This window comes from Oncorhynchus mykiss, chromosome 13, assembly GCF_057628025.1.
Source record: "Oncorhynchus mykiss isolate SJ-2025 chromosome 13, ASM5762802v1, whole genome shotgun sequence".
NCBI classification, from domain to species: domain Eukaryota; kingdom Metazoa; phylum Chordata; class Actinopteri; order Salmoniformes; family Salmonidae; genus Oncorhynchus; species Oncorhynchus mykiss.
This window is the reverse complement of record NC_143034.1, coordinates 71142246-71161370: the sequence shown is the minus strand read 5'-3', so window position 1 is coordinate 71161370 and position 19125 is coordinate 71142246. Positions and strand designations below refer to the sequence as shown.

Sequence of the window (19125 nt, the reverse complement as noted above, 5' to 3'; positions counted from 1 at the left end):
ACTTAGAGACAGATTAGAAAGATGACCGTCCCCCAACACTTAGAGACAGATTAGAAAGATGACCGTCCCCCAACACTTAGAGACAGATTAGAAAGATGACCGTCCCCCAACACTTAGAGACAGATTAGAAAGATGACCGTCCCCCAACACTTAGAGACAGATTAGAAAGATGACCGTCCCCCAACACTTAGAGACAGATTAGAAAGATGACCGTCCCCCAACACTTAGAGACAGATTAGAAAGATGACCGTCCCCCAACACTTAGAGACAGATTAGATGTGGGGAAACCTAAACTTTCTAATGTGTGATAATCCCTGCTGCTGTGGAGAGCCTGGCTTTATGGGGTCTGTGCTGCTGGAGCAATGAGCCCTGGGTGTTGCTCCAGACTGAACACACACACACACACACACACACACACACACACACACACACACACACAGTATACTGACCAGCTGCATCATCTGCCCACTGTTCTGTTGTAATGCAGCCACCTCCCCTCTAGCTGTTTCCCCTCCTGTCGTTCCCATGACAACATCTCCCTGTTCTCTCAAGCCCCTCCCCCGGTTCCACTTTCCTGCCTGCTGCTCGCTCCAGGGCCTCAGTCGGGTCTCTACTGAAAGTGCGTGTGTGTGTGTGTGTGTGTGAGAGAGCGCTGATTTCCTACCCATTCTGCATACAGAGGAACCTCCTACTCCAGAGGTTCAGAAACATGGCAGTCTGTGTGTGTTTATCTGCATGTACCGTATGTGTGTGTCTGTGTCTGTGTCTCTGTGACAACCTAGGAAGGAAGAGAACAAAGGAGATTGGTGAAGTGTTGGGGTCCCCCCCCCGTCCTTTAGTTCCATAACAGGATTAATCTCCATCCCTGTTGATTAGGATGCACATGACCCAACTCTCTTAAGCAGCCTATAGAAGTGCACCATTGGCACCACATAACATACTTTACCGCCAAATAAATAAACACTGGTTCAAAACGACAGGCGAGAGGCGAGAGAAAACACTGTTACGAGAGGTTCGGCTTAGTGTCTCGCAGCTACCATGTCATCCTTTTAATAACCGGTTAAATAAACAGCCATCGTTGGCCTCGGCTGAGTCGGCTCGCTGCTCTCATGCCTTGGTCCTCAGCTCTTCTCTTGCTCTGTCTTCATTGGCAGCAGCTCTGATTGGCAGGCTGTGTTCCCCCCTCTGGATTCATTAGGTTTGAAAGAGGGATTTGACACAGAGAGGGTGATTTACAGAAATGGAGGCAAGATGTCTGTCTCTACGTCATAGCTCTGCATGCACGCACACGCACACGCACACACACACACACACACACACACACACACACACACACACACACACACACACACACACACACACACTCTACATACACGTACATTGTAATGTTGTAATATTGTTGTATTGTAGAGTGGTATGTGGTGGTAGAGAAGTGGTGTGATAATGTATTGTATTGTAGATATGTGGTGGTAGAGTAGTGGTGTGATAATGTATTGTATTGTAGATATGTGGTAGTAGAGTGGTGGTGTGATAATGTATTGTATTGTAGATATGTGGTGGGAGAGTAGTGGTGTGATAATGTATTGTATTGTAGATATGTGGTGGTAGAGTAGTGGTGTGATAATGTATTGTATTGTAGATATGTGGTGGTAGAGTAGTGGTGTGATAATGTATTGTATTGTAGATATGTGGTGGTATAGTAGTGGCGTGATAATGTATTGTATTGTAGATATGTGGTGGTAGAGTAGTGGTGTGATAATGTATTGTATTGTAGATATGTGGTGGTAGAGTGGTGGTGTGATAATGTATTGTATTGTAGATATGTGGTGGTAGAGTAGTGGTGTGATAATGTATTGTATTGTAGATATGTGGTGGTAGAGTAGTGGCGTGATAATGTATTGTATTGTAGAAATGTGGTGGTAGAGTAGTGGTGTGATAATGTATTGTATTGTAGATATGTGGTGGTAGAGTGGTGGTGTGATAATGTATTGTATTGTAGATATGTGGTGGTAGAGTAGTGGTGTGATAATGTACTGTATTGTAAATATGTGGTGGTAGAGTAGTGGTGTGATAATGTATTGTATTGTAGATATGTGGTGGTAGAGTAGTGGTCTGATAATGTATTGTATTGTAGATATGTGGTGGTAGAGTAGTGGTCTGATAATGTATTATATTGTAGATATGTGGTGGTAGAGTAGTGGTGTGATAATGTATTGTATTGTAGATATGTGGTGGTAGAGTAGTGGTCTGATAATGTATTATATTGTAGATATGTGGTGGTAGAGTAGTGGTCTGATAATGTATTATATTGTAGATATGTGGTGGTAGAGTAGTGGTCTGATAATGTATTATATTGTAGATATGTGGTGGTAGAGTAGTGGTGTGATGATGTATTGTATATATGTGGTGGTAGAGTAGTGGTTGTACCTTACTGCTGCCTGTCAGTGGGTAATGTGAGGGTTGACTGTGAGGGGAAAGCATCTGGCTGTGTTTTAGATGAGAGTGAAGGTAGCAGAGAAAGCAGCTCAGTGAAGTCTTGACCAGCACAGCAACAGACATGGCCCTGTCAACCAACCAGCAACAGACATGGCCCTGTCAATCAACCAGCAGGAGACATGGCCCTGTCAACCAACCAGCAACAGACATGGCCCTGTCAACCAACCAGCAACAGACATGGCCCTGTCAACCAACCAGCAACAGACATGGCCCTGTCAACCAACCAGCAACAGACATGGCCCTGTCAACCAACCAGCAACAGACATGGCCCTGTCAACCAACCAGTAGGAGACATGACCCTGTCAACCCACCAGTAGGAGACATGGCCCTATCAACCAACCAGCAACAGACATGGCCCTGTCAACCAACCAGCAACAGACATGGCCCTATCAACCAACCAGCAACAGACGTGGCCCTATCAACCAACCAGTAGGAGACATGGCCCTGTCAACCAACCAGCAGGAGACATGGCCCTGTCAACCAACCAGCAACAGACATGGCCCTGTCAACCAACCAGCAACAGACATGGCCCTGTCAACCAACCAGCAACAGACATGGCCCTGTCAACCAACCAGTAGGAGACATGGCCCTGTCAACCAACCAGCAACAGACATGGCCCTATCAACCAACCAGTAGGAGACATGGCCCTATCAACCAACCAGTAGGAGACATGGCCCTATCAACCAACCAGTAGGAGACATGGCCCTATCAACCAACCAGTAGGAGACATGGCCCTGTCAACCAACCAGTAGGAGACATGGCCCTGTCAACCAACCAGCAGGAGACATGGCCCTGTCAACCAACCAGCAACAGACATGGCCCTATCAACCAACCAGTAGGAGATATGGCCCTGTCAACCAACCAGCAGGAGACATGGCCCTGTCAACCAACCAGTAGGAGACATGGCCCTATCAACCAACCAGTAGGAGACATGGCCCTATCAACGAACCAATAGGAGACATGGCCCTGTCAACCAACCAGCAGGAGACGTGACAGTGAGAGGGCGGGTCAATATGTCTAGACTCTGGAGTGGCAGGGTGTGCAGTCAGCAGGAGCCAATCAGATCGCCAGGCCAGGGATGATGAGCAGCTCCCTCCTATGAATACTATTAACCTCTGTTCAGGTTTTGACTACCAGTCAGCCCATTTATATTGTCCACTAGACATTTTATCTCTGTTGAGTGACATACAGTCTCAGGATCAGTGGTTGTGGTCATGTCTGCTTACTGAGTGTTGAAAGCATAATAATATGGTCTGACCTCGGACCAGCTAAAGGGACCTCTACAAGCTTTAGCTTCTCCCCCTCTGTCTAAATATCTATGGATTAGTGCTCTCCTCACCTCTTTCCCTCTTCCTGCTGCTTGGCTTGTTATTATCCCTCTCCTTCTCTTCTCCTGGTACCTCCTCCTCTATCCCTCCCTCTCATATCTGTGGTCCTCCCTCTCTCAGGACATGTCTGTGGTCCTCTCCTCTCTCAGGACATGTCTGTGGTCCTCCCTCTCTCAGGACATGTCTGTTGTCCTCTCCTCTCAGGACAATGTCTGTGGTCCTCTCCTCTCAGGACATATCTGTGGTCCTCCCTCTCTCAGGACATGTCTGTGGTCCTCCCTCTCTCAGGACATGTCTGTTGTCCTCCCTCTCTCAGGACATGTCTGTGGTCCTCCCTCTCTCAGGACATGTCTGTGGTCCTCCCTCTCTCAGGACATGTCTGTGGTCCTCCCTCTCTCAGGAGATGTCTGTGGTCCTCCCTCTCTCAGGACATATCTGTGGTCCTCCCTCTCTCAGGACATATCTGTGGTCCTCCCTCGCTCAGGACATATCTGTGGTCCTCCCTCTCTCAGGACATGTCTGTGGTCCTCCCTCTTTCAGGACATGTCTGTGGTCCTCTCCTCTCAGTGTGGATGCTGCATAACATATCTCTCTCTCTCAGGACATGTCTGTGGTCCTCTCCTCTCAGTGTGGATGCTGCATGGTATATCTCTCTCTCTCAGGACATGTCTGTGGTCCTCTCCTCTCAGTGTGGATGATGCATGGTATATCTCTCTCTCTCAGGACATGTCTGTGGTCCTCTCCTCTCAGTGTGGATGCTGCATGGTATATCTCTCTCTCTCAGGACATGTCTGTGGTCCTCTCCTCTCAGGACATGTCTGTGGTCCTCTCCTCTCAGTGTGGATGCTGCATGGTATATCTCTCTCTCTCTGGGACATGTTAATAATGCAGGAGGCTTAGTTGATTAATGTGGGGGCTGGGGGCTTAGTGTGGGTGTGTGTGTTCGTGTGTGTGTGGGGGGAGGGGGGGGGGGCTGGGAGTGTGGAGGCCTTGTCAGGAGAGTGGTTGGGAGAACTGGCTGGCTGGCTGGCTGGCTGACTGGCTGGGCTCATAATCAGCCCACACCTTTGGCTCGTGGTGCCGACAGGGGCTGTCCTCAGAGACGTGGGTGAGAGGAGGGAAAGTGGCGGGAGAGGAGAAGGGGATGGAGGAGGGGTGGTGGTACTGTACAGGGCTGTTCCATTACACCTCCTCTATCTAAATGTATTAGTGTGGTTTCTAGTGTTAGGCTGAAACAGTAGTACATCCCAGACTGGTCTCATACATCAGACGTAACATAGTAAATGTGAATCCATGTTACTTAAACCTTCCTCTAACACTAACCCTAACCTTAACCCCTTACCCTGACCCCTAGAGCTAGCTAACGTTAGCAATAGCCACCTAGGTTTTTTAAATTCGTCCCACGTACGAATTGTAATTCGTAACATATTGTAGGAATTGTAATTCGTAACATATTGTAGGAATTGTAATTGGTAACATATTGTAGTGTAATTCGTAACATATTGTAGGAATTGTAATTCGTAACATATTGTAGGAATTGTAATTCGTAACATATTGTAGTGTAATTCGTAACATATTGTAGGAATTGTAATTGGTATCATATTGTAGGAATTGTAATTGGTAACATATTGTAGGAATTGTAATTCGTAACATATTGTAGGAAGTGTAATTCGTAACATATTGTAGGAATTGTAATTCGTAACATATTGTAGGAATTGTAATTGGTAACATATTGTAGGAATTGTAATTGGTAACATATTGTAGGAAGTGTAATTCGTAACATATTGTAGTGTAATTCGTAACATATTGTAGGAATTGTAATTGGTAACATATTGTAGGAATTGTAATTGGTAACATATTGTAGGAAGTGTAATTCGTAACATATTGTAGTGTAATTCGTAACATATTGTAGGAATTGTAATTGGTAACATATTGTAGGAATTGTAATTCGTATCATATTGTAGGAATTGTAATTGGTAACATATTGTAGGAATTGTAATTCGTAACATATTGTAGTGTAATTCGTAACATATTGTAGTGTAATTCGTAACATATTGTAGGAATTGTAATTGGTAACATATTGTAGGAATTGTAATTCGTCACATATTGTAGGAATTGTAATTCGTAACATATTGTAGGAATTGTAATTGGTAACATATTGTAGGAATTGTAATTCGTAACATATTGTAGGAATTGTAATTCGTAACATATTGTAGTGTAATTCGTAACATATTGTAGGAATTGTAATTCGTAACATATTGTAGGAATTGTAATTCGTAACATATTGTAGTGTAATTCGTAACATATTGTAGGAATTGTAATTCGTCACATATTGTAGGAATTGTAATTGGTAACATATTGTAGGAATTGTAATTGGTAACATATTGTAGGAATTGTAATTCGTAACATATTGTAGGAATTGTAATTCGTAACATATTGTAGGAATTGTAATTCGTAACATATTGTAGGAATTGTAATTCGTAACATATTGTAGGAATTGTAATTGGTAACATATTGTAGGAATTGTAATTCGTAACATATTGTAGGAATTGTAATTGGTAACATATTGTAGGAATTGTAATTCGTAACATATTGTAGGAATTGTAATTCGTAACATATTGTAGGAATTGTAATTGGTAACATATTGTAGGAATTGTAATTCGTAACATATTGTAGGAATTGTAATTCGTAACATATTGTAGGAATTGTAATTGGTAACATATTGTAGGAATTGTAATTGGTAACATATTGTAGGAATTGTAATTCGTAACATATTGTAGTGTAATTCGTAACATATTGTAGGAATTGTAATTGGTAACATATTGTAGGAATTGTAATTCGTAACATATTGTAGGAATTGTAATTGGTAACATATTGTAGGAATTGTAATTGGTAACATATTGTAGGAATTGTAATTCGTAACATATTGTAGGAATTGTAATTGGTAACATATTGTAGGAATTGTAATTGGTAACATATTGTAGGAATTGTAATTGGTAACATATTGTAGGAATTGTAATTCGTAACATATTGTAGGAATTGTAATTGGTAACATATTGTAGGAATTGTAATTCGTAACATATTGTAGGAATTGTAATTCGTAACATATTGTAGGAATTGTAATTGGTAACATATTGTAGGAATTGTAATTGGTAACATATTGTAGGAATTGTAATTCGTAACATATTGTAGGAAGTGTAATTCGTAACATATTGTAGGAATTGTAATTGGTAACATATTGTTCGATGTGTAATTCTTAACATACCATATGGATTGTAATTGCTAACACAACATACTAAATGGATGATGGACATTCACAAATGAATACATACCATACCAATTGTAACATGTCAACCTAAATGGAGTGTCTCAGATGTACATACAGAATGATACGAAATGCTCTGAGACCACGTTGTGCATCCGTGTAGTTTTGTTGTAGGACAGTCATTGTGTTAGAGTACAGGGAGACAAGGCAGGTCTGGTCTGTTATGTCTGTACTGTGTGTCAGTAGGTCTGGTCTGTTAAATCTGTACTGTGTGTCAGTAGGTCTGGTCTGTTAAATCTGTACTGTGTGTCAGTAGGTCTGGTCTGTTAAATCTGTACTGTGTGTCAGTAGGCCTGGCTCTCAACCTTGCTCTGTAACATGATCCCTACCACACAATTACATACCACACACGCACACACACACACACACACACACACACACACACACACACACACACACACACACACACACACACACACACACACACACACACACACTCACACACTCACACACACACACAGCGGGTTGGGGTTTGGTGTGGTGTTGGAGCCAGAGGTGGCCAGGTTGGGGCTGTGGTCTGATTGAGCGGTGTGAGATAAGCTCAGGGATTGTGGGGGATTTCCACCTGTCTGGAGCTGTGGTCGACAGGGGACAGGAGAGGCAGAGTGTAGGAGGTGGAGAGAGCAGTAGTCCTGCTGCCATAGGCTGTTCCCTGCAGGGCTCCCCAGCACCGGTGCCTTTTTAGAGCTCTAAAACCTGTCTGCTTAATGATTAGAGCTGAGACATTAATGCTTTTTGGGGTCGGTTTGATTCGATTATTAAGAAATAATCAGTGTTTTCGATTATTTTGGTTGAATGCTGTAACAGCACAGAATCAAACAATGACCAGAAGTCCTATGATGGGAGTGACTGCCCAGTGCTGCTTATCCCAGTGCTGCTTATCCCGGTGCTGCTTAGCCCAGTGCTGCTTAGCCCAGTGCTGCTTATCCCAGTGCTGCTTATCCCGGTGCTGCTTATCCCGGTGCTGCTTATCCCGGTGCTGCTTAGCCCAGTGCTGCTTATCCCGGTGCTGCTTAGCCCAGTGCTGCTTATCCCAGTGCTGCTTATCCCGGTGCTGCTTAGCCCAGTGCTGCTTAGCCCAGTGCTGCTTATCCCAGTGCTGCTTATCCCAGTGCTGCTTATCCCAGTGCTGCTTATCCCGGTGCTGCTTATCCCGGTGCTGCTTATCCCAGTGCTGCTTATCCCAGTGCTGCTTATCCCAGTGCTGCTTATCCCGGTGCTGCTTATCCCGGTGCTGCTTAGCCCGGTGCTGCTTATCCCGGTGCTGCTTATCCCAGTGCTGCTTATCCCAGTGCTGCTTAGCCCAGTGCTGCTTATCCCAGTGCTGCTTATCCCGGTACTGCTTAGCCCAGTGCTGCTTATCCCGGTGCTGCTTAGCCCAGTGCTGCTTATCCCAGTGCTGCTTATCCCGGTGCTGCTTAGCCCAGTGCTGCTTAGCCCAGTGCTGCTTATCCCAGTGCTGCTTATCCCAGTGCTGCTTATCCCAGTGCTGCTTATCCCGGTGCTGCTTAGCCCGGTGCTGCTTATCCCAGTGCTGCTCATCCCGGTGCTGCTTAGCCCAGTGCTGCTTATCCCAGTGCTGCTTATCCCAGTGCTGCTTATCCCAGTGCTGCTTATCCCGGTGCTGCTTATCCCAGTGCTGCTTATCCCAGTGCTGCTTATCACTCATTAACTATTTATTCACTTTACTTTCATCAAATATTTCAGTTGTTGTGTACATTACATGTGTTTTATGTGATATTTAGTAGTTTAAAACTACAACATCACACAGTTCAGCCTGGTTCTGGTTTATCTGTAGTGAAACAAGGGGAAACCCAGCTAAATGGATGTCTCCACTTCCGCCAAAGTCGGCTCCTCTCCTTGTTCGGCGGTCGACGTCACCGGTCTTCTAGCCATTTGTTTTGTCTTGTTTCCCCACACACCTGGTTTACATTCCCTAATCACACTACATATATATTCCCCCTGTTTCCCCCATGTCTTTGTGTGGAACTGTTTCGTGTTACGCGCCAGGCTGGTTTTTCCCGGGTACCGTGTTGAACCTGAGTGTTTTTCCCGGGTACCGTGTTGAACCTGAGTGGTTTTTCCCCGGGTACCGTGTTGAACCCGAGTGGTTTTTCCCCGGGTACCGTGTTGAACCCGAGTGTTTTTTCCCCGGGTACCGTGTTGAACCCGAGTGGTTTTTCCCCGGGTACCGTGTTGAACCCGAGTGTTTTTTCCCCGGGTACCGTGTTGAACCCGAGTGGTTTTCCCCCGGGTACCGTGTTGAACCCGAGTGGTTTTCCCCCGGGTACCGTGTTGAACCCGAGTGGTTTTCCCCCGGGTACCGTGTTGAACCCGAGTGGTTTTCCCCCGGGTACCGTGTTGAACCCGAGTGGTTTTCCCCCGGGTACCGTGTTGAACCCGAGTGGTTTTCCCCCGGGTACCGTGTTGAACACACACACACACACACACACACACACACACTGTACTGTCGCTGACATGGTCGTCACACACACACACTGTACTGTCTCTTGAGTGCTCATCCAAGGAAACCTCATGCATATGCATGGTAGCCAGTGACTTGGGGTAAAGAGATGAACAGGGAGATTGAGAGACAGAGAGAGAGAGAGAGAGAGAGAGAGAGAGTAAGTGAGAGAGACAGGGAGAGAGAGAGAGACAGAGAAAGAGAGAGTAAGTGAGAGGGAGGGAGGGAGGTAGAGAGAAACATTGCAGAGGTCCGTTTCTCAAGTGTGCCGGCAGCACCATAATGGGAATACAACTGAAGCAGTGGTTAATCAGTGTGTTTTCTCTGGCTTGGCCCTGTAATGTATAATAGTCAATCAGCCCAGTCACACAGGGGTTGCTGAGAATGATCAGTTACTCATCGTTGTCTTGTTAAACCCACAGTCTGCCAAGCCAGGGACAGATTGCTCTGCTGGTGCCATTATTACAGAGCAGAATAAAGCCAACCCAAAGCAATGTGTCTTATAGGGGGAGGAGAGAGGAGGAGAGAGAGGAGAGGGGGAGAGAGAGAGTGGAGAGGAGGAGACAGGGAGAGAGGAGTGAGTGGAGAGGAGGAGGCAGGGAGAGGATGAGAGAGAGGAGGAGACAGGAAGAGGAGGAGAGAGAGTAGGAGACAGAAAGAGGAGGAGAGAGAGGAGTGAGTGGAGAGGAGAGGAGGAGACAGGGACGGGAGGAGAGAGAGGAGATGAGAGGAGGAGACAGGGAGAGGAGGAGAGAGGAGAGGAGGAGACAGGGGGAGGAGGAGAGAGGGAGAGGAGGAGAGAGGTAGGGGAGGAAACAGGGAGAGGAGGAGACAGGTAGAGAAGGAGACAGGGAGAAGAGGTCAAAGTAGAGAGGAGGAGACAGGTAGAGGAGGACACAGGGAGAAGAGGTGAAAGTGGAGAGGAGGAGACAGGGAGAGGAGGAGACAGGTAGAGAAGGACACAGGGAGAAGAGGTGAAAGTGGAGAGGAGGAGACAGGGAGAGGAGGAGACAGGTAGAGGAGGAGAAAGGAGAGAGAGGAGAGGCTGGGGACATGGTGTAGTAGACTATGAGGTGTAGAGTAGAGGAGAAGAGAGGGTCATTTTGAGAAAGCAGTGCGGGGCTGGAGAGAGGAAGCGTAAAGCTGAGTGGGTGAGACAATGAAAAAGGAGCCTGGAAGAGAGAGAGTGATAGAGAAATAGAGAGGGGGAGAGAAAGCAGAAGGAGATTGCTATAGAGAAAGAGAGAGAGGGAGAGAGGGACATGGAGCAGAGCAATAAGAGAGATTGAGGTCATGAGACAATGGAGGGAGGGAGAGAAATTGAGAAAGGGACACTGGGGAAAAGAGTGAGAGATAGAGATCGGGAGAGGGAGAAAGATAGAGGGAGAGAGCCTGAGAAAGTGTGTACTCAGCTGTGAGATGAGACCTGTCTCCCCATGGGGAGAGAGGGATGGAGAGAGGGGAGGAGGAATCCAATGTCGGTTGGACTGCTCTGAGGGGGAGGGGAGCACACACACACACACACACACACACACACACGCACACACGCACACACAAACACGCACACACAAACACGCACACACAAACACAAACACATGCACACACACTCCTCAGGGAGCTGATCTGTCAGACATAGCGAGTCTACCACAGAGTGGTGAAGCCTACAGGTCTACTGATCCCTGGTCCCCATGCTGTGGGATGGACAGATTGCCAATGTCAGGCACCATGACGTCAGCTAGTAGGAAAATGGATAATGGTGTATTCTCTATCAACTATCAATTTATTTGTGATTTTTAGTAGCGTTGATGGACGAATGCATATCCCTTATGATGTTGGGCCTTAAAGATGGCAGTAATGACAGTAGTAGTAATGAAAATAGTAGTAATGAAGGTAGTAGTAATGAAGGTAGTAGTAATGAAGGTAGTAGTAATGAAGGTAGTAGCAGTAATGAAGGTAGTATTAATGAAGGTAGTAGTAATGAAGGTAGTATTAATGAAGGTAGTAGTAATGAAAGTAGTAGTAATGAAGGTAGTAATGAAGGTAGTAGTAATGAAGGTAGTAGTATTGAAGGTAGTGGTAATGAAGGTAGTAGTAATGACGGTATTGGTAATGAAGGTAGTGGTAATGAAGTTAGTGATAATGAACAGGGCAGTAATGAAGGTAGTAGTAATGAAAGTAGTAGTAATGAAGGTAGTAGTAATGAAGGTAGTAGTAATGAAAATAGTAGTAATGAAGGTAGTAGTAATGAAGGTAGTGGTAATGAAGGTAGTGGTAATGAAGGTAGTAGTAATGACGGTATTGGTAATGAAGGTAGTGGTAATGAAGTTAGTGATAATGAACAGGGCAGTAATGAAGGTAGTAGTAATGAAAGTAGTAGTAATGAAGGTAGTAATGAAAATATTAGTAATGAAGGTAGTAGTAATGAAAATATTAGTAATGAAGGTAGTATTAATGAAGGTAGTATTAATGAAGGTAGTATTAATGAAGGTAGTAGGAATGAAGGTAGTATTAATGATGGTAGTAGCAATGAAGGTAGTATTAATGATGGTAGTAGTAATGAAGGTAGCAGTAATGAAGGTAGTAGTAATGAAGGTAGTATTAATGAAGGTAGTATTCATGAAGGTAGCAGTAATGCAGGTAGTAGTAATGAAGGTAGTAGTAATGAAGGTAGTAGTAATGAAGGTAGTATTAATGAAGGTAGCAGTAGTGATGGTAGTAGTAATGAAGGTAGTATTAACGAAGGTAGTATTCATGAAGGTAGCAGCAATGCAGGTAGCAGTAATGAAGGTAGTAGTAATGAAGGTAGTATTAATGAAGGTAGTATTCATGAAGGTAGCAGCAATGCAGGTAGTAGTAATGAAGGTAGTAGTAATGAAGGTAGTAGCAATGAAGGTAGTAGTAATGAAGGTAGTAGTAATGATGGTAGTAGTAATGAAGGTAGTAGTAATGAAGGTAGTATTCATGAAGGTAGTAGTAATGAAAATAGTAGTAATGAAGGTAGTATTAATGAAGGTAGTGGTAATGAAGGTAGCAGTATTGAAGGTAGTGGTAATGAAGGTAGTGGTAATGATGGTAGTAGGAAGGAAGGTAGTATTAATGAAGGTAGTAGTAATGAAAATAGTAGTAATGAAGGTAGTAGTAATGAAGGTAGTAGTAATGAAGGTAGTATTAATGATGGTAGTAGGAAGGAAGGTAGTATTAATGAAGGTAGTAGTAATGAAAATAGTAGTAATGAAGGTAGTAGTAATGAAGGTAGTAGTAATGAAGGTAGTAGTAATGAAGGTAGTATTAATGATGGTAGTAGGAAGGAAGGTAGTATTAATGAAGGTAGTAGTAATGAAAATAGTAGTAATGAAAATAGTAGTAATGAAGGTAGTATTAATGAAGATAGTGGTAATGAAGGTAGTAGTAATGAAGGTAGTAGTAATGAAGGTAGTAGTAATGAAGGTAGTGGTAATGAAGGTAGTGGTAATGAAGGTAGTAGTAATGAAGGTAGTAGTAATGAAAATAGTAGTAATGAAGGTAGTAGTAATGAAGGTAGTAGTAATGAAAATAGTAGTAATGAAGGTAGTAGTAATGAAGGTAGTAGTAATGAAGGTAGTAGTAATGAAGGTAGTATTAATGATGGTAGTAGGAAGGAAGGTAGTATTAATAAAGGTAGTAGTAATGAAAATAGTATTAATGAAGGTAGTAGTAATGAAGGTAGTAGTAATGAAGGTAGTATTAATGATGGTAGTAGGAAGGAAGGTAGTATTAATGAAGGTAGTAGTAATGAAAATAGTAGTAATGAAGGTAGTAGTAATGAAGGTAGTATTAATGATGGTAGTAGGAAGGAAGGTAGTATTAATGAAGGTAGTAGTAATGAAGGTAGTAGTAATGAAGGTAGTAGTAATGAAGGTAGTATTAATGATGGTAGTAGGAAGGAAGGTAGTATTAATGAAGGTAGTAGTAATGAAAATAGTAGTAATGAAAATAGTAGTAATGAAGGTAGTATTAATGAAGATAGTGGTAATGAAGGTAGTAGTAATGAAGGTAGTAGTAATGAAGGTAGTGGTAATGAAGGTAGTGGTAATGAAGGTAGTAGTAATGAAGGTAGTAGTAATGAAAATAGTAGTAATGAAGGTAGTAGTAATGAAGGTAGTAATAATGAAAATAGTAGTATTGAAGGTAGTAGTAATGAAGGTAGTAGTAATGAAGGTAGTAGTAATGAAGGTAGTATTAATGATGGTAGTAGGAAGGAAGGTAGTATTAATGAAGGTAGTAGTAATGAAAATAGTATTAATGAAGGTAGTAGTAATGAAGGTAGTAGTAATGAAGGTAGTATTAATGATGGTAGTAGGAAGGAAGGTAGTATTAATGAAGGTAGTAGTAATGAAGGTAGTAGTAATGAAGGTAGTAGTAATGAAGGTAGTATTAATGAAGGTAGTAGTAATGAAGGTAGCAGTAATGATGGTAGTAGTAATGATGGTATTGGTAATGAAGGTAGTGGTAATGAAGCTAGTATTAATGAAGGTAGCAGTAATGAAGGTAGTAGTAATGAAGGTAGCAGTAATGATGGTAGTAGTAATGATGGTAGTAGTAATGCCAGTAGTAGTAATGAAGGTAGTAGTAATGAAGGTAGTAGTAATGAAGGTAGTAGTAATGAAGGTAGCAGTAATGAAGGTAGTGGTAATGAAGGTAGCGGTAATGAAGGTAGCGGTAATGAAGGTAGCGGTAATGAAGGTAGTGGTAATGAAGGTAGTGGTAATGAAGGTAGTATTAATGAAGGTAGTAGTAATGATGGTAGTAGTAATGAAGGTAGTAGTAATGACAGTAGTAGTAATGAAGGTAGTGGTAATGAAGGTAGTAGTAATGAAGGTAGTAGTAATGAAGGTAGTAGTAATGATGGTAGTGGTAATGAAGGTAGTATTAATGAAGGTAGTAGTAATGAAGGTAGTAGTAATGACGGTAGTAGTAATGAAGGTAGCAGTAATGAAGGTTGCAGTAATGAAGGTAGCAGTAATGATGGTAGTAGTAATGATGGTATTGGTAATGAAGGTAGTGGTAATGAAGCTAGTATTAATGAAGGTAGCAGTAATGAAGGTAGTAGTAATGAAGGTAGCAGTAATGATGGTAGTAGTAATGATGGTAGTAGTAATGCCAGTAGTAGTAATGAAGGTAGTAGTAATGAAGGTAGTAGTAATGAAGGTAGTAGTAATGAACACTGAACTGCTCTAACACAGACCTTCATGAGGTTTGTTTGCAACGTTTGGATCCCTGAAAGGATCTTGTCAGGTTATATGTGCTTTGCCATCAGTATCAGTAATTAAAGATACTGTCCACACTATGCAGTGACGTTCAGGTACAGCATACAGCTAGTGTAGTCATGAAGCATACATAGATACCCACACTCTGTTGAATCAATGCTCACTCCGCTGAATGAATGCTCACTCCGCTGAATCAATGCTCACTCCGCTGAATCAATGCTCACTCCGCTGAATCAATGCTCTGTTGAATCAATGCTCACTCTGTTGAATCAATGCTCACTCTGTTGAATCAATGCTCACTTCGCTGAATCAATGCTCACTCTGTTGAATCAATGCTCACTCTGTTGAATCAATGCTCACTCCGCTGAATCAATGCTCACTCCGCTGAATCAATGCTCACTCCGCTGAATCAATGCTCACTCCGCTGAATCAATGCTCTGTTGAATCAATGCTCACTCTGTTGAATCAATGCTCACTCTGTTGAATCAATGCTCACTCCGCTGAATCAATGCTCACTCTGCTGAATCAATGCTCTGTTGAATCAATGCTCACTCTGTTGAATCAATGCTCACTCCGCTGAATCAATGCTCTGTTGAATCAACGATCACTCTGTTGAATCAATGCTCACTCTGTTGAATCAATGCTCCCATGTTTTATGAAGTGTAAATCATTGCCCAGAAGGTCTTTTCCAGCAGGTCCCCCCATGTTTTATGAAGTGTAAATCATTGCCATGTTTTATGAAGTGTAAATCATTGCCCAGAAGGTCTTTTCCAGCAGGTTCCCCCCATGTTTTATGAAGTGTAAATCATTGCCATGTTTTATGAAGTGTAAATCATTGCCCAGAAGGTATTTTCCAGCAGGTTCCCCCCATGTTTTATGAAGTGTAAATCATTGTCCAGAAGGTCTTTTCCAGCAGGTTCCCCCATGTTTTATGAAGTGTAAATCATTGCCATGTTTTATGAAGTGTAAATCATTGCCCAGAAGGTATTTTCCAGCAGGTTCCCCCATGTTTTATGAAGTGTAAATCATTGCCATGTTTTATGAAGTGTAAATCATTGCCCAGAAGGTATTTTCCAGCAGGTTCCCCCCATGTTTTATGAAGTGTAAATCATTGTCCAGAAGGTCTTTTCCAGTAGGTTCCCCCATGTTTTATGAAGTGTAAATCATTGCCATGTTTTATGAAGTGTAAATCATTGCCCAGAAGGTATTTTCCAGCAGGTTCCCCCCATGTTTTATGAAGTGTAAATCATTGTCCAGAAGGTATTTTCCAGCAGGTTCCCCCCATGTTTTATGAAGTGTAAATCATTGTCCAGAAGGTCTTTTCCAGCAGGTTCCCCCATGTTTTATGAAGTGTAAATCATTGCCCAGAAGGTCTTTTCCAGCAGGTTCCCCCATGTTTTATGAAGTGTAAATCATTGTCCAGAAGGTCTTTTCCAGCAGGTTCCCCCATGTTTTATGAAGTGTAAATCATTGTCCAGAAGGTCTTTTCCAGCAGGTTCCTCCATGTTTTATGAAGTGTAAATCATTGTCCAGAAGGTCTTTTCCAGCAGGTTCCCCCATGTTTTATGAAGTGTAAATCATTGTCCAGAAGGTCTTTTCCAGCAGGGTCCCCCCATGTTTTATGAAGTGTAAATCATTGCCCAGAAGGTCTTTTCCAGCAGGTTCCCCCCATGTTTTATGAAGTGTAAATCATTGCCCAGAAGGTCTTTTCCAGCAGATCCCCCCCCCATGTTTTATGCTTTGCCATGACTCTAACCGAAGTCTCACATTGCCTCACATTTAAGGGCTGTTCAATCGCCTATTCACTGGAATATCAGAATTAACGTGAGAAAATGTGCCCGGAAATCAAGGTGCTTCTAGCCATAACCTCTTCTCTCCCTCTCCTTTCTCTCATGGTGTTCATTCTCTGTGTGGCTATAGGTAGTGGTCTGATGGGGAACTCCTCTGCCTCCTTCATGGGTACGTTCCTGGCCAGCAGTCTGGGCTCGTCCTCCCACCCCTCTCACCCCTCCCGGCCCCCCTCCTCACCCTCTTCACCCGGATCCTTCCGTGGTGGGCCCCACTCCAGCGCCTCTCAGATCTGGTTCCCTCACTCACACGAAGGTAAGAGAGAAACCCCACAGGAAAAACGATGGAATGAGTGACGCCTGACCACCTATTTAGCATGATGTCATCAGGTATATTTAGCTCGCAGTCTTCTCAACGTGACGGAGGATCGACAGCCACATAACATATCCTCATGATACACACATCCAGGGGTTCTAGGTGGTTTCATTTTTCCATCGATGACTATTTTCAGCTAAATGTAAAGATGACTCGGCACTCTGCACTCTATGCTGCCATCATTATTAATGGACTTGTAAGAGAATCCCCTACTTGTCCTTCTCTCCCAGTCTATGAATCCTCAGGGCTCTATCTTGGGCTGACGTTAAGGCGGCGCTGGTGTCAAACGCACGTTCGTTGGCAGTTTCCACCTGTTAAAGCCAGAGCTCTGCTATTTTCAAACTGTTGTGCAAAGGGTTGGTAATTGACCTGTCTTTTATCAGCTCTTTGTGCTCAGGTGGGAGGGGTGGAAATATTGTAGGTGTGTCCTTAAAAAGCTGATCCATGCTCATTTCAGGCAGCTCTCTTTTGGGGCCTTATCAACGGCTCCTGGGTCGTGTTCATTAGGCACCAAACGGAATGAAACGTTCAGAAACGGAGTGGAACAGGGAGGTATTACCTAACCTGAACTAATTAAATTAGAAACGCCCATTTTCATGTTCTCCTATAAACCGCTTTCAAATGTTTTCCATTGTGTGCCCTAATGAACACAACTCAGGTCCTGGTTCTCAGCCGTGCGGTATGGAACGCCGTTCGGGTCTTTACGTGTCAAAAAAGATACACATCAAATAGCACAGTTCTATTATAGAATGTTGTGTGTGATGAATTTGGACTTGCAAGCCAAGCGCCACCACTACTATCAGTAGCATTGTCAAAGCTGTGCAGAAAAATCTGCAAACACCGGCCACGAACGATGTATTTACAATACCGCCTTGGTAATAAGGCATTATTTGTTCGACCGCAACTTCTTTGGTGTTTAGCTAGCACCAGTACAACTTGTGGTTTTGCTGTGTTTTTGGGGAAGAACATTGTTTGCCACAAATCCATCAGCTAGCTAACATTTTTACGACCAGCACTGTCCAGAGCTCGAGGAAGGGCAGGTGGGCGAGACGACTTTACCAGCATCATAGCATACGTATCGATGAATCGTTGTGACATATGGAATACGAGTGATAGTCTAGTCAATGTGTAATAACCACGTAAACAATGAATGAACTGGTTAAATTAGTATGTGACGTGCAGTCCTATTCAGGTCCTGATTGGTCAACAGCCTTATCTGACACGTCACATAGTGTTATTTGACGGGTATCTTTTCTGACACGTAAAGACCCAAACGGCGTTCCATGGTACGGCGCTGCAGCTTAACAGCGTGTAATCTTACTCTGACAGCATGTACTCTCAGCCTGGGTTGAGTTTCCAGTGGAGGACAGACGGCTTGTAATCCTTAAGAAATGAGCCCGGCTCCCACCCTTTTCTCTGGGCTCTGAAATAGGCCTCTGCCCCTCCCCTGGAGCATGTTTGGGGTGAAGCACCATGCAGTGTTTTTTAGGATGGAGTGACGGGTCAATAGTTCAGCCAAAAAATGTTGCGGTATTCAAATTCACGTCAGCAAGAATGTCACTCAGCCCACTGAACAACACACACGCACGCCAGTAAAGAGGTTGCACAGACTGCAGGGTTGGGCTGTTCAGCTGTTGTGTCTTTGGTGCTTGTGGTGGTTCCCACCCTACCCAGGCTCTGACTGCCTCACCGACCCGCCTAAACACAGCAGACTCAGGGTATGCCAAGCCCCAAGCATAGCCTCCTTGTTTAAAGGGATACTTCAAGCAAAATACAACATTAGTTAGATGGTTCCTGATGTACAGACTACTTCCAGAATAAGATAACATCTAACTAATGTTGTTATTAAGGTGAACAACCCCTTTAAGAAGGAACTATCTAACTACCCACTGGGCACAGACATCAATTCAATGTCTATTCCACGTTGGTTCAACGTAATAACATTAAAAGGAAACAACGTTGATTCAACCAGTGTGCCAAATGGGTACTGTTGTCATTAAGGTGAACTACTCCTTTAAGAAGGAACATTCTAACTAATGTTGTCATTAAGGTGAACTTCCCCTTTAAGAAGGAACATTCTAACTAATGTTGTCATTAAGGTGA

General features: G+C 43.4%; 1 protein-coding gene across 13 annotated transcripts in view; it reads left to right on the top strand.

The window, feature by feature from the left end:
• bahcc1a (BAH domain and coiled-coil containing 1a) overlaps window positions 1–19125 on the top strand; it is a 184493-nt gene that overhangs the window by 68027 nt on the left and 97341 nt on the right. For all 13 annotated transcript variants that reach the window (XM_090197404.1, XM_090197412.1, XM_090197408.1 and 10 more), the window contains one exon: window positions 16780–16962. In XM_090197404.1, the coding sequence (XP_090053530.1) occupies window positions 16780–16962 (183 nt within the window). The remainder of the gene's footprint in view (window positions 1–16779; window positions 16963–19125) is intronic.